Source organism: Lutra lutra, chromosome X (genome assembly GCF_902655055.1).
Source record: "Lutra lutra chromosome X, mLutLut1.2, whole genome shotgun sequence".
NCBI lineage: Eukaryota > Metazoa > Chordata > Mammalia > Carnivora > Mustelidae > Lutra > Lutra lutra.
The window spans coordinates 36,801,084-36,813,457 of record NC_062296.1 but is presented as its reverse complement, the minus strand read 5'-3'; the positions used below and the strand labels follow the sequence as shown (position 1 = coordinate 36,813,457).

The 12,374-nt window shown below is 35.9% G+C and overlaps 1 protein-coding gene across 4 annotated transcripts in view; it reads left to right on the top strand.

Moving 5' to 3' along the window:
- COL4A5 (collagen type IV alpha 5 chain) overlaps positions 1 to 12,229 on the top strand; it is a 231,314-nt gene extending 219,085 nt beyond the window's left edge. For 2 of the 4 annotated variants that reach the window (XM_047715739.1, XM_047715736.1), the window contains 4 exons: positions 5,718 to 5,895; positions 7,844 to 7,958; positions 8,287 to 8,459; positions 9,614 to 12,229. In XM_047715739.1, the coding sequence (XP_047571695.1) occupies positions 5,718 to 5,895; positions 7,844 to 7,958; positions 8,287 to 8,459; positions 9,614 to 9,695 (548 nt within the window). In that variant the 3' untranslated portion in view covers positions 9,696 to 12,229. The remainder of the gene's footprint in view (positions 1 to 5,717; positions 5,896 to 7,843; positions 7,959 to 8,286; positions 8,460 to 9,613) is intronic. The other 2 variants (XM_047715735.1, XM_047715737.1) reach the window with 2 other exon arrangements.
- Positions 12,230 to 12,374: the final 145 nt, after the last annotated feature.

Genomic DNA, 12,374 nt, shown 5'->3' with positions numbered 1-12,374 from the left:
ATTTACTTTCCATAGGTGGCATCTTCTTTTTCTAATTTTATAATTGACAAATTTTCACGGTGAAAATATTCTTATCTTTTACGTAAATCCCTCTAGTCTTCCTCCCATAAAACTCTTCTCCTTTTAGACCATTCTGTCTTCACTATCAGAATCTTAACTTGTACCTATAATCAAGCTTATAAACTTCAAATCCCTGACTTAATAGTTAGGGAACCATTAGAAGTTTTTGAGCACCGTAAAATTTAAAAATTTAATTCAAAGAGAAAATGGAATCTGCTATCCAGTATCTCACTGTAAGTTGTCAAAATGCATGTATTTGGTCAAACAAGGGCTGTCATACTATGCATTCAGATTTGGAGGCTACAAACTGGCCCTGATTCAGGTACAGTATAGGCCTCAAACATGGGAAGGCCATGATATGGGGCCTAAGATCCCAGGAGTGATCCCAGGTTGCAGAGTCTCTCCTATGGCTCACACAGGGATCAAATTGGAGAGAGCTTGATGGCCAAGCAAAGAATACAGACAGCTATAACTTTTATGTTAAAGAAACAATCACCTGATCAAATAAATACAGTCTATGTTGGATTACTGGAAGGATTATGGTGTGTAAAACAAAACCAAAGACAACTGAAAGAATGGGAGAAGATATTTGCAAATGACAACAGATAAAGGACTAGTATCTAAAATCTATAAAGAACTTATCAAACTCAACACCCAAAGAACAAATAATCCAATTGAGAAAGGGGCAGAAGACATGAACAGACATTTCTGCAAAGAAGACATCCAGATGGCCAACAGACACATGAAAAAGTGCTCAACAGCAGTCAGCATCAGGGAAATACAAATCAAAACCATAGTGAGATACCACCTCACACCAGTCAGAATGGCTAAAATTAACAAGTCAGGAAACGATGGGTTGGCAAGGATACAGAGAAAGGGGAACCATTCTGCACTGTTGGTGGGAATGCAAGCTGGTGCAGCCACTCTGGAAAACAGTATGGAGGTTCCTCAGAAAGTTGAAAATAGAGCTACCCTACAACCCAGCAATGGCACTACCTAAAAATACAAATGTAGTGATCCGAAGGGGCACATGCACCCATATGTTTATAGCAGCAATGTCCACAATAGCCAAATTATGGAAAGAACCTAGATGTCCATCAACAGATGAATGGATAAAAAAAGATCTGGTATATAAATACAGTGGAATACTATGCAGCCATCAAAAGAAATGAAATCTTGTCATTTGCAACAACGTGGATGGAACTAGAGGGTATTATGCTAAGCGAGATAAGTCAATCAGAGAAAGGCAATTATCATATGATCTCTCTGATATGAGGAATTTGAGATGCAGGACAGGGGGTTGTGGGGAGTAGGGAAGGAAAAAATGAAACAAGATGGGATCAGGAGGGAGACAAACCATAAGAGACTCTAAATCTCACAAAACAAACTGAGGGTTCCTGGGGGGTGGGGACGTAGGGATAGGGTGGTTGGATTATGGACATTGGGGAGGGTATGTGCTACAGTGAGTGTTGTGAAATGTGTAAGCCTGATGATTCACAGACCTGCACCCCTGGGGCAAATAATACATTATATGTTAATAAAAACAATTTTAAAAATTCAAATGTGAAAAGAGTTAAAAAAAAAAGTTGTGGTATATATATCTACATACAATGGAATACTATGCAGCCATCAAAACCCCCAAAATCTTGTCAAATCTTGCAACAATGTGGATGGAACTAGAGGGTATTATGCTAAGTGAAATAAGTCAGTCAGAGAAAGACAATTATCATATGATCTCACTGATATGAGGAATTTGAGAAATAGGACAGAGGATCATAGGAGGGAAAAATGAAACAAGACAAAAACCAGAGAAGGAGACAAACCATAAGAGACTCAATCTCAGGAAACAAACTGAGGGTTGCTGGAGTGGAGCGGGGTGGGAGGGATGGAGTGGTGGGGTGATGGACCTTGGGGAGAGTATGTGCTATGGTGAGTGCTATGAATTGTGTAAGGCTGATGGATCACAGAACTGTACCCCGAAACAAATAATGCATTACGTGTTAATTTAAAAAAAAGAAAATGGATGGATTTAGCACTGGTAGGTGTTGGATTCAGTTCTTATCTCCATCACTGAATGCACAGGTTTGAGTTAGTCACTACCTCTTAGCCACTTTTTTGTGTATAAAATATAAGAAAATATTGGTCCTGTATCTTTCTTGATCATAGGTGTGAAATCAAATTGGAGAATGGAAATCAAAGTACTTTTTATTTATAAAGTAAATTAAAAATAAAACATTACTGCTTAATTGGGGACAGGGCTGGAGATATCCTTGGTCTCAGAAAGAAAAGGAAAAGGTACATAAATGGAAGGCCCATAATGATGAGAAGATGGGTGTTTGATTGCATCTATGCTTTAGGTTGCACACAATGAAGCAGAATTCTGAATAGTCTCCAAATTTTCAGAGAAAATTTTGAAGAAAAATCTCATGAATTCTCAATGCCTTTCATTTTCTAAAACTATAAGGCTTTAATACACTAATGATTCTTAATATATTTTTTTGCGCCTATACAGAACAGTTTTAGCATTCCATTTGTTACCGCCACCCTCTTTTTTTTTTATTAACATATAATGTATTATTTGTTTCAGGGGTACAGGTCTGTGATTCATCAGTCTTACACAATTCACAACACTCACCATAGCACATACCCTCCCCAGTGTCCATCACCCAACCACCCTATCCCTTCCCTCCACACACTCCCCCAGCAACCTTCAGTTTGTTTCCTGAGATTGAGTCTCTTATGGTTTGTCTCCTTCTCTGGTTTTTGTCTTGTTTCATTTTTCCCTCCTATGATCCTCTGTCCTATTTCTCAAATTCCTCATATCAGTGAGATCATATGATAATTGTCTTTCTCTGACTGACTTATTTCACTTAGCATAATACCCTCTAGTTCCATCCACATTGTTGCAAGATTTGGCAAGATTTTGGGGTTTTGGTGGCTGCATAGTATTCCATTGTATTTATATATTAGATCTTCTTTATCCATTCATCTGTTGATGGACATCTAGGTTCTTTTCATAGTTTGGCTATTGTGGACATTGCTTCTATAAACATTGGGGCGCGCATGCCCCTTTGAATTACTTCATTTATATCTTTAGGGTAAATACCTGGTAGTGTAATTGCTGGGTCATAGGGTAGCTCTATTTTCAACTTTTTGAGGAAACTCCATGCTGTTTTCCAGAGTCGCTGCACTAGTAAATCCATCCATTTTCAGTTATTCCAATTTGTCATTCACTCTCACATGACCTTGAGTTAGTCACCTTTCTCTGAGCCACGTTTTTTCCTCTGAAAAAAGAATTAATTATGCTAAATCAATGATTTTCAACCTGGATAAGTTTTGAAAAGATTCCTAGACACATCCCAAACCTCTTATATAAAAATTCCCAATGATGATGATGACCCATTAGGTTTAAGAACTGTTGGTCTTCTATCAGTCATCTTCAGTCTGAGATAAACATATTCCTTTGGAAACATAAGGAATTTCCAAGAACTAATTAGGCATAATTTTAAAGGAATCAAGTTTCAAATCCTCAACTTTCATACGTACTTTCTCCTGAAGTTGAACTGCCTATGTATATGCTTTGGATAATCCTGTTTCCCACATCCCCTTTCACTATCACCCATCTCCCACTTTATGAAAGAATCATACTATTGCCTATTGCCGTGAAGTGTGAAAACCTCTGGGGACAAATTCAAAGGGACAACTCAAAATAATGGTTCCATTAAAGTCTCCATTAACTGAGGCTCTATAATTCCCTCTAATCCATCTCATTAGAAAATGCATTTCCCAACAAGTTTACTTTTTGTGTTTAGTAATTATCAAAATTTATAATACCTGTATTTTTTATAAATTCCCAATATAATGATGACAATTTAAAAAATATTTAACATGTAAAATCTTATGATCATAGAAAGTTTTTTGATGTTATTATAGATTGTTTTTTCAAAGAGAAATATGATAGGATAATCAAGAAAAAAACTTTAAAAACACACTAGGAAAAACTGTGTGAGAACAGTGGAATTGACATAATTTCCAGATGCAAAGGGCATTGAATGACTTCCACTTGTTAAAGATGAGTTTATGTACCTTAAAAAATGTTTATTGTTAGGTTTCAAATCATTATGTTGGATATATTTAAAAGAGAGAGAGAAAGTTTGTTTTTAAATATAATATATTTCTTTCATGAGTGTTCTATAGTTCCTCGAGTACAGATCCTTTACCTCTTTGGTTAGGTTTATTCCCAGGTATCTTATGGTTCTTGGTTCTATAGTAAATGGAATTGATTCTCTAATTTCCCTTTCTGTATTTTCATTGTTAGTGTATAAGAAGGCCGCTGACTTCTGTACATTGACTTTGTATCCTGCCACGTTGCTGAATTGCTGTATGAGTTCTAATAGTTTGGGGGTGGAGTCCTTGGGGTTTTCCATATAAAGAATCATGTCATCTGCGAAGAGAGAGAGTTTGACTTCTTCATTGCCAATTTGGATACCTTTTATTTCTCTTTGTTGTCTGATTGCTGTTGCTAGGACTTCTAATACTATAAAAATAAATAAATAAATAAATAAATAAATAAATAAATAAATAAATAAATAAAATATATTCACAAAACACTAGACATGACTGCTGGTAACATTTGAAATGTAGTTTGCAAAGTCCCAGGCTCCAGTATCACAAAGTGGAATATAGAAAGGTAGCTTTGGAGCCAAGAGACAATAACCAATACCTTAATAACTGGCATAGTATCAATTTGAAATTCTGATGAAAAGTTTTACACCTAAACTTAAAAATGTGTGAGGGGGTACACCATTGTTCATCATTCTTTAATGAATAAAAATAAAAGAGATGGGGGCGCCTGGGTGGCTCAGTGGGTTAAGCTGCTGCCTTCGGCTCAGGTCATGATCTCAGGGTCCTGGGATCGAGCCCCACATCAGGCTCTCTGCTCAGCAGGGAGCCTGCTTCCCCCTCTTTCTCTGCCTGCTTGTGATCTCTCTCTGTCAAATAAATAAAATCTTTAAAGAAAAAGAATAAAAGAGATAACTTTTAGAGTTATATGTAGAGATATAGATAACCTCTATTGCTCTTACCAGTTCTGAATTTTTTTCCCCTTGCATCCTTCCTTTCTCTCTTAGTTTTTTTTTTTCCCTTTTTATTATTCACGGCCAAAACTGTTCGTGGTTCCTGTGCATTATGGTCAGCCCTACCATTGTCCCTAGACCTAAAGAGATTGCAAAAACAAACAAGATACATACTAAGGATGTCTTAGAAGAAGAGAGGATAGCCTGGAAAGGAAGTACTAACAAGACATTATAAGAGTTCTGTGTGTGTTCTTCACTTTTTCATAATAAATTGCTCAATATTCTCCATAAGACACCATTATTTATAAGTACATCACCAGTGTAAAAACAATGTTGGAGAATATATAATGAACTGCAACAATAAATGTCTATATAAATTACAAGATATTTCCCAATTTTAGAAATGTTAAAAAAATAAGTAAACATGCATCTTATAAGTGAAGACCTAAAACAAAGTATATTTATTATCTAAGAAACATGGGTAAATTTCTCCTTGACAGGTTGTTTGTTAGGGTTTCAAAAGAAACTAAAGTATCATCATCGTATATAGTCCTTCATCCTTTTCTCCCCAATTCTTCCTAGGGACGGCTGGCAGCTGCCTTCGTCGCTTCAGTACCATGCCTTTCATGTTCTGCAACATCAATAATGTTTGCAACTTTGCTTCAAGAAATGACTATTCTTACTGGCTGTCCACCCCAGAGCCCATGCCAATGAGCATGGAGCCCCTGAAGGGCCAGAACATCCAGCCATTTATTAGTCGGTGAGACACTGGTTTAGCTTTGACTTTTACCAATCCCCAATTAGTTTAGCTAGTCAGAAAGGAGTCTAAAGCTAATAATTTGATCATGTTCTTCTCAGGTTAGGTAGGACAGAGGTGACTTTATAATATCCAGTTAAGTATTTAGTTTAAGTTTAGTATTTAACTAAAGTATTTAGTTTAAGCCATATTAGTTGGGAATTTGCTTTTAACCAGACCCCGTGATAGACTTAGTATAATGTACAAAGAAATCAGATGAATAATTATGCAAATATATGTAAATTAATATAATATATATCACTCTTGGCTAAATGTTACAATAGATCTAATAAAATGTTATAAAAGCATGAGGAAAAGAATGTTTAATTTTAATTGGATAAATTTGAGATAACTATATGGAAGAAATGTATTTTGACCTGATTAGTACTTAAAGGATGGGAAGGACTTGAGATACAGGTGCTTATAAAGGGGAAGGGCATACTAGGCAGAGAACATGGGAATGGGTAGTAGATTGATATGTCTAGAATGTAACTTGTAAAGGTTGCATAGGGGGAAGAGTTTAGAAAGTTATCTTGGACCCAGTTTGTAGAAGGCTTTCAGTGTAAGGTTTTATTTTGGAATTAATCTGGTTTATAATGGTGAGCTTTGAAAAGTGCTTGAGCTCTACTTAAGGGAAAATTACAGAACCATCAACATGTAACATAGATTATAGAGGAAATGGTCCTAAAATAGAGAGACCAGTTAGATTGAAGGTATTGCTGTAGTCCTGATAGGAATGGATTGGAACTGTCAGTGGGGGACATGTATCACTTTAATACAATAGATAGGATTTGGTTGTTGATAAGTTATGGGACAGAGGGAGTGATAGCTGAAGTTTGGAGCATGAGTAACTAACAGGAGAGAGGTACCATTAGTATAGACTTCCTAGAGTTTTGCCACATTAGAACTCCAGTCTAACTCAATCTCCTAGGCCTTTGAGATACTGTCATTTTCATTCTGATCATGGCCCAATTGATTTAGGAGTCTACTAACCATAAAGGATGAATCATTGGAAAGTCTAGTTTATTTGACATTGAATATAAAGGTTAAACCTAGTTCAGTATCTCTTAGTAGGAAATTCATGGTGCCCTTTTTAGTACATTTGCCCAGATTTGGAGGGAATTTATTTTTTGTGATTTTTGTCAGTCCTAACTCTTGGGAGTAAATGGTCCTTTAAAGGTATTATTTTATTTTTATATTTTATATTTTATTTATTATTTTTCTTTTGTAGAAAAACTCACCAAATTGGTTCAGTCATATGTCAGAAAGTCCCTTCATGATATTTATTAAAGATTTGGTAGACTTGGCAACATATTTACTGTGTTGCTGCCTTACTTAATTTTATAGATTTAAGCCGCATCTCCATGTGCCTGGGTAGCTGCCCAGCATTATGGAAATGCTGTATTTCTCTAGACATAGACAAATGGTTAATAAATATCCTTTGGAGCAAAAATAATGGGTGGGGTTTGAGAAAGTGTCTGTTTCTTGTCTTTTCCAGTTCACCAGACATTGTTCTTACCACAGTTTCAGCATTACTAAATGTCTACCATCCAGTTAGGCATTTTGACAGCAAGTAGTATGTGCAGTACATGAAGCCAAACTCTTACAGCGATTATGACATTGACTATAGCAAGTATGAATACAAATTTAAGGCAGAATGGAAAATGCAAATGCTATAGCAGTGGTTGTGGAGTTTCTTTAATTAAGGCTTACAGTTATCATTTATAAATTTATTCAGTATATTGGGAGACAGGGCTTATGAAAAAGCAACTCTTGAAGTGCATTTTTCTCCTGCTTTTGTGAGCACAGAAGACACCTTAATGGGCATCTATACCAAGAAAGCTTTGAAAGGGATTGCTAGTTCCCACATACTTACTGTGCAGATTGTGTTCCCCTCCCTTTCCCTTACCAGATGTGCAGTATGTGAAGCTCCAGCCGTGGTGATTGCAGTTCACAGTCAGACCATCCAGATTCCCCATTGTCCTCAGGGATGGGATTCTCTCTGGATTGGCTACTCCTTCATGATGGTATGGAATACTCTTCCTTGCCTTTGTCATTGTACCTAACTGCCCACCATATCTATCTTCCTAATACAGTGAATCCCTGCCATTTGCATAGTAAAGAGCTTGAACTTCAAATAACTTCTGTCCAAATATTGTGTTTCCCTTCACATATTTTCTAGAATATATTTTCATAATCTGCCTGTTGCTTCTGTAGAGTACCTTTGGTGTCGATACCATTCTATTATTTCTTGCCCTAGATCCTTCGCTGGAATTGAATTTGGGATCATATTTAGCACATATCATTAGGTATTCACTAAGGTATGAGTGGCACATTTTTCCTTATCTTTTCTAGCACACAAGCGCAGGAGCAGAGGGCTCAGGTCAAGCCTTGGCCTCCCCCGGTTCCTGCTTGGAAGAGTTTCGTTCAGCTCCCTTCATTGAATGTCATGGGCGGGGTACCTGCAACTACTATGCCAATTCCTACAGCTTTTGGCTAGCAACTGTAGATGTGTCAGACATGTTCAGGTAAGGCACTTCCTTCAAAAGTACTAGGGAAGAGAGAAGCAATTCATGGATTGTTTATAACCAACACATGTTGAAGATTTAGTGGACTGTGTTTTTCATTTGTGCTTGTTCTTTTCATATACCTGACTCAGGACAGAAAAACAGACTTGGCTAATGTTAGGTATGTGTGCTTTCAGATGGCTTGGTAGTAGTAATCCTTCAATAGCAAACACACAAAGCAAGGAAAGGTTATAACCTTTCAAACCTGCTCAACAATAATTGAGCTGCTCAACTAGACAGAAGCTACCCAGGAATTGAAGATTGAAGCTATGATCTATGATCCCTGCCTCAGTCCAGTGATCTCTTTGCCCAGGATCTTATCTTTTCTCTTCTCTCCTTTTCTTTTCTATTCTTTTCTCTTCCTTTCTCTTCTATTCTATTCTTTTCTTTTCTTCTGAGAGATAGAGAGAGAGAGAGAGAGCATGAGACAGGAGTGGGGAGGAGAAGGGGGAGAGAGAGAGAGAGAATCTTAGGCAGGCTCCGTGCCCAGCATGGAGCCTGATGAAGACTTGATCTCACAACCTTAAAATCATGACCTGAGCTGAAATCAAGAGTTGGACATTTAACCAACTGAGTCCTGAAGGCGCCCCTTTCCCAGGATGTTTTCAGTGCTCTCATCCAAGTGTCTGAATGAGTAAGACCACATATAGTATATGTACTTCAGGATACTTCAGTCTTGGTAGGTCCTATAAATTAGATTTTTTTTTCATTTAAATTAATTTTTATATATCGCTTCTTTTGAGTTATCATTAGTTGATATTTTTCTTATAATTATCTTTTTGCATTTCATATGCATATGTTTTATCATTTATTGATCATCAGTTGCTCAGATCTCCCTCATTCTAGGACTTTTAGAAAAATGTATAAGAGATAAAGAGGGAGAGAAAAATAGAGGAAATAGTGGTAGAGAGAAGAGTCACAAAAATAACTATGACCACTAATGGCTCCTCGGCCATACCAGTTACTGCACTAGATCACATTGCTCAAAAGTTAGTGATTAAGTCATAGGAGAGCTACTTAAGCAAAAATAGGATGTTTGGGTATGAATCTGAACCAATAATAGAATTGAAAAACTAGAAAAGGCTAATTTGATTGTCTTGTTTCTTATCTCCTAGCAAACCTCAGTCAGAAACACTGAAAGCAGGAGACTTGAGGACACGTATTAGCCGATGTCAAGTGTGCATGAAGAGGACATAACATTTTGAAGAATTCCTTGTGTGTTTTTAAATGTGATATATATATATATATATATATATATAAAATTCCCAGGATGCAACGTCTCACTCCTCCCAACTTTACCACTGCTGCCACCAATGGTGCTACTATATATGACCAAGAGAACATGCTGACTAGTAACCATGAAGATACAGATGTACCTCAACAATGTGCCAGAGCAAGGTCTCTATTAGTTTTCTATGACTGAAATAAGGAATTTACTTCTTGGGTCCAGAATGACTTTCCCCAGGATTGTAAGATGAAGATTATATATTTTGCCCAGTAACTTAAAACAGTATGTTAAAAGTTAAATAAAGAGAAGAATCACACTGAGTAAAATAAAAGACTGCAGTTTGGGGGAAGAATTATTTTTCATGGTGCTACTAATCTTACTGTATCCCAGGTTTTTAATATAAAAGTGTTAAGCTTATTTTGCTCTGTAAGTAAAGAATGTGTATATTGTATAAACAGCCTTTTAGCTCAAAGTGTTGACTCATTTCGATGTGACCTGACATGTATCACTCTTTATAGACAACCTATGCAAATGTAGAATACAGACAACAAGATTTTGTATCCATGTTTACCAAACTGAAAGAATTTATATTCTTACATCAAATTACTACTGAGAGTAAATTTATTTTGAGTTCTATCCCCTAAATTCTTATTTGACTTAAAAAATATATATAGGTCATTTTAGTCACTTTAATCAGAATTTTAAATGTTCATGTTACATACCAAATTATAATATCTAATAGAACATTTTCTCTTTTGCTGTATTCTTCAAGATTCTTAATACTAGATGCCCTCTTTTTAAATGTCTCTTACATCTTGTTTTTGCTCATCCCTAATTAGGCAAAGTCCTGCCAAATAATTTTGAGAAACAAAAATATGCAAAATATGATGATTTGTTCCCTGTGCTTCTTCTGTAAGAACTATTTTCCTGTGATCTCTTGGTTAGTCTTCTCTCTTCAGTTACAAAGCCAATTAATGTTTCTTCCTCTTTTTAAATTTTAAAACATTTTATTATAAATAGCCATAGAATACCTTATTTCCCTAGTTGTCCTCTTTTCACTTCATGTTTTTTAACTCACCAATATCAATTTAATTAAAGATATCCTATGTTGTAAGAATGGATTGTTGTGTATCTCTTCAGACTATGTGTAAAAATCTGCTCATTTACAGGTGGATTACACATCTTCACATCAACAAATAATTCCTTCTCAGAAAATCATTTAGAGCAATTCCAAAGAGATTTCTGCAGATTTTGATCACTCATAGCTGATAGAAGACATGGAGTAATGTAAACTTTTTCTAATAAACATAACAACCTATTGGAAAGTACTTTTACAATAAAAATGTATTAACAATATTATATTGATGGCGATGGCTGAGAAAGGAAGAACTACTTTCTATTTAGGGAAGAATTCATTAATTATGTTTAAAAATAGATTAGTGAGTTAATATTGCTGACGAATAAGAATGTACACATGTAGCTCTATAGTTGAGAACTTGCTAAAAGTAAGAGGCATTAAAAGCCTCTATAATAAAATTTGTATTTCAATTAAAATATGAAACAACCAAAACAATTTTGAGAATTTGAGACACTAATATGAACCCATGCAAAAGCTAAAGCTTAGAGTCCATAGTTATAGAAGTTAGATTCTAAAGAATGGGAACTACTTAATAATACTGTTGATTTCAAGGCTAGCCACATGTAAATTCTAGCTTTATTTTTCCATATAACCATGTGAATGAAAACAATAATGGGTAATTTAAAATGAAAACATGATATTGCATACACCTAAAGGTTGTTCCTTGGGTTACAGTTGCAAGCACTAATTTCAGAGTTTTTGCTGTTTGTTGCTTTCCCTCTCATTTTTATCAGGTTGAAAACGTTGCCTCAGAAAGAACCTACCATTTTAATGGTTGCATGTGATGTAGTCTATGTGTTTCTTAACCCCCCAGCTATCCCCAGTCCTGCTTTGTTGTTTAAAGTACATGAATTCAATCCATTCCAGGACCTTAATATCGTTGACCCTTGCCACTGAATAATGAAAGATCATTCTGATGTAACTGCTCTAGTAGTTACCTATAGTGACTTTTATAGTCGTACATGCCTAATGGTTTTCCCACATATGCAGGCAACGGATAAGCTGTTCTTCCTTAACCAGATGCAAGTAGTTACTACATCTACAAACCGAGTGATACACATATGGTTGGTGTTACACTCATCACTTCCAAGCTTCCAAACAGGTACCATTGGACATTCTGTGATTGTACAGTGTATTTTCTCATTTGGCCAAATTTGAAGAACCCTTTATTTCTTGTGTCTATTAAGTTCTTTGCCTCAATTGGCATGGTTAATTGAAAACTCACTGGTTAGACCAAGCCATCAGAAGGTTTATTCATATGCTAATCACAAGAGGGCACTATTGCCTATAAAAAGTGTAATGATTTGTTGAGCTCATTGTTGATGGTGATGGTGAAGTCCTTTGAAGCTCTCCCTCCAGATTCTTGTTTTAAGCTTCATGTATTCTTTCTTCCTTATAAAGATCAACAAGTATTTTAAGAGGTGGCCCAGTTTCCCAATGTCTGCATCCAAAAGAAGGGACAGCTTTGCTATGAAAGATTTTCTTAAGAGCCTGATTAGGAATTGGCTCT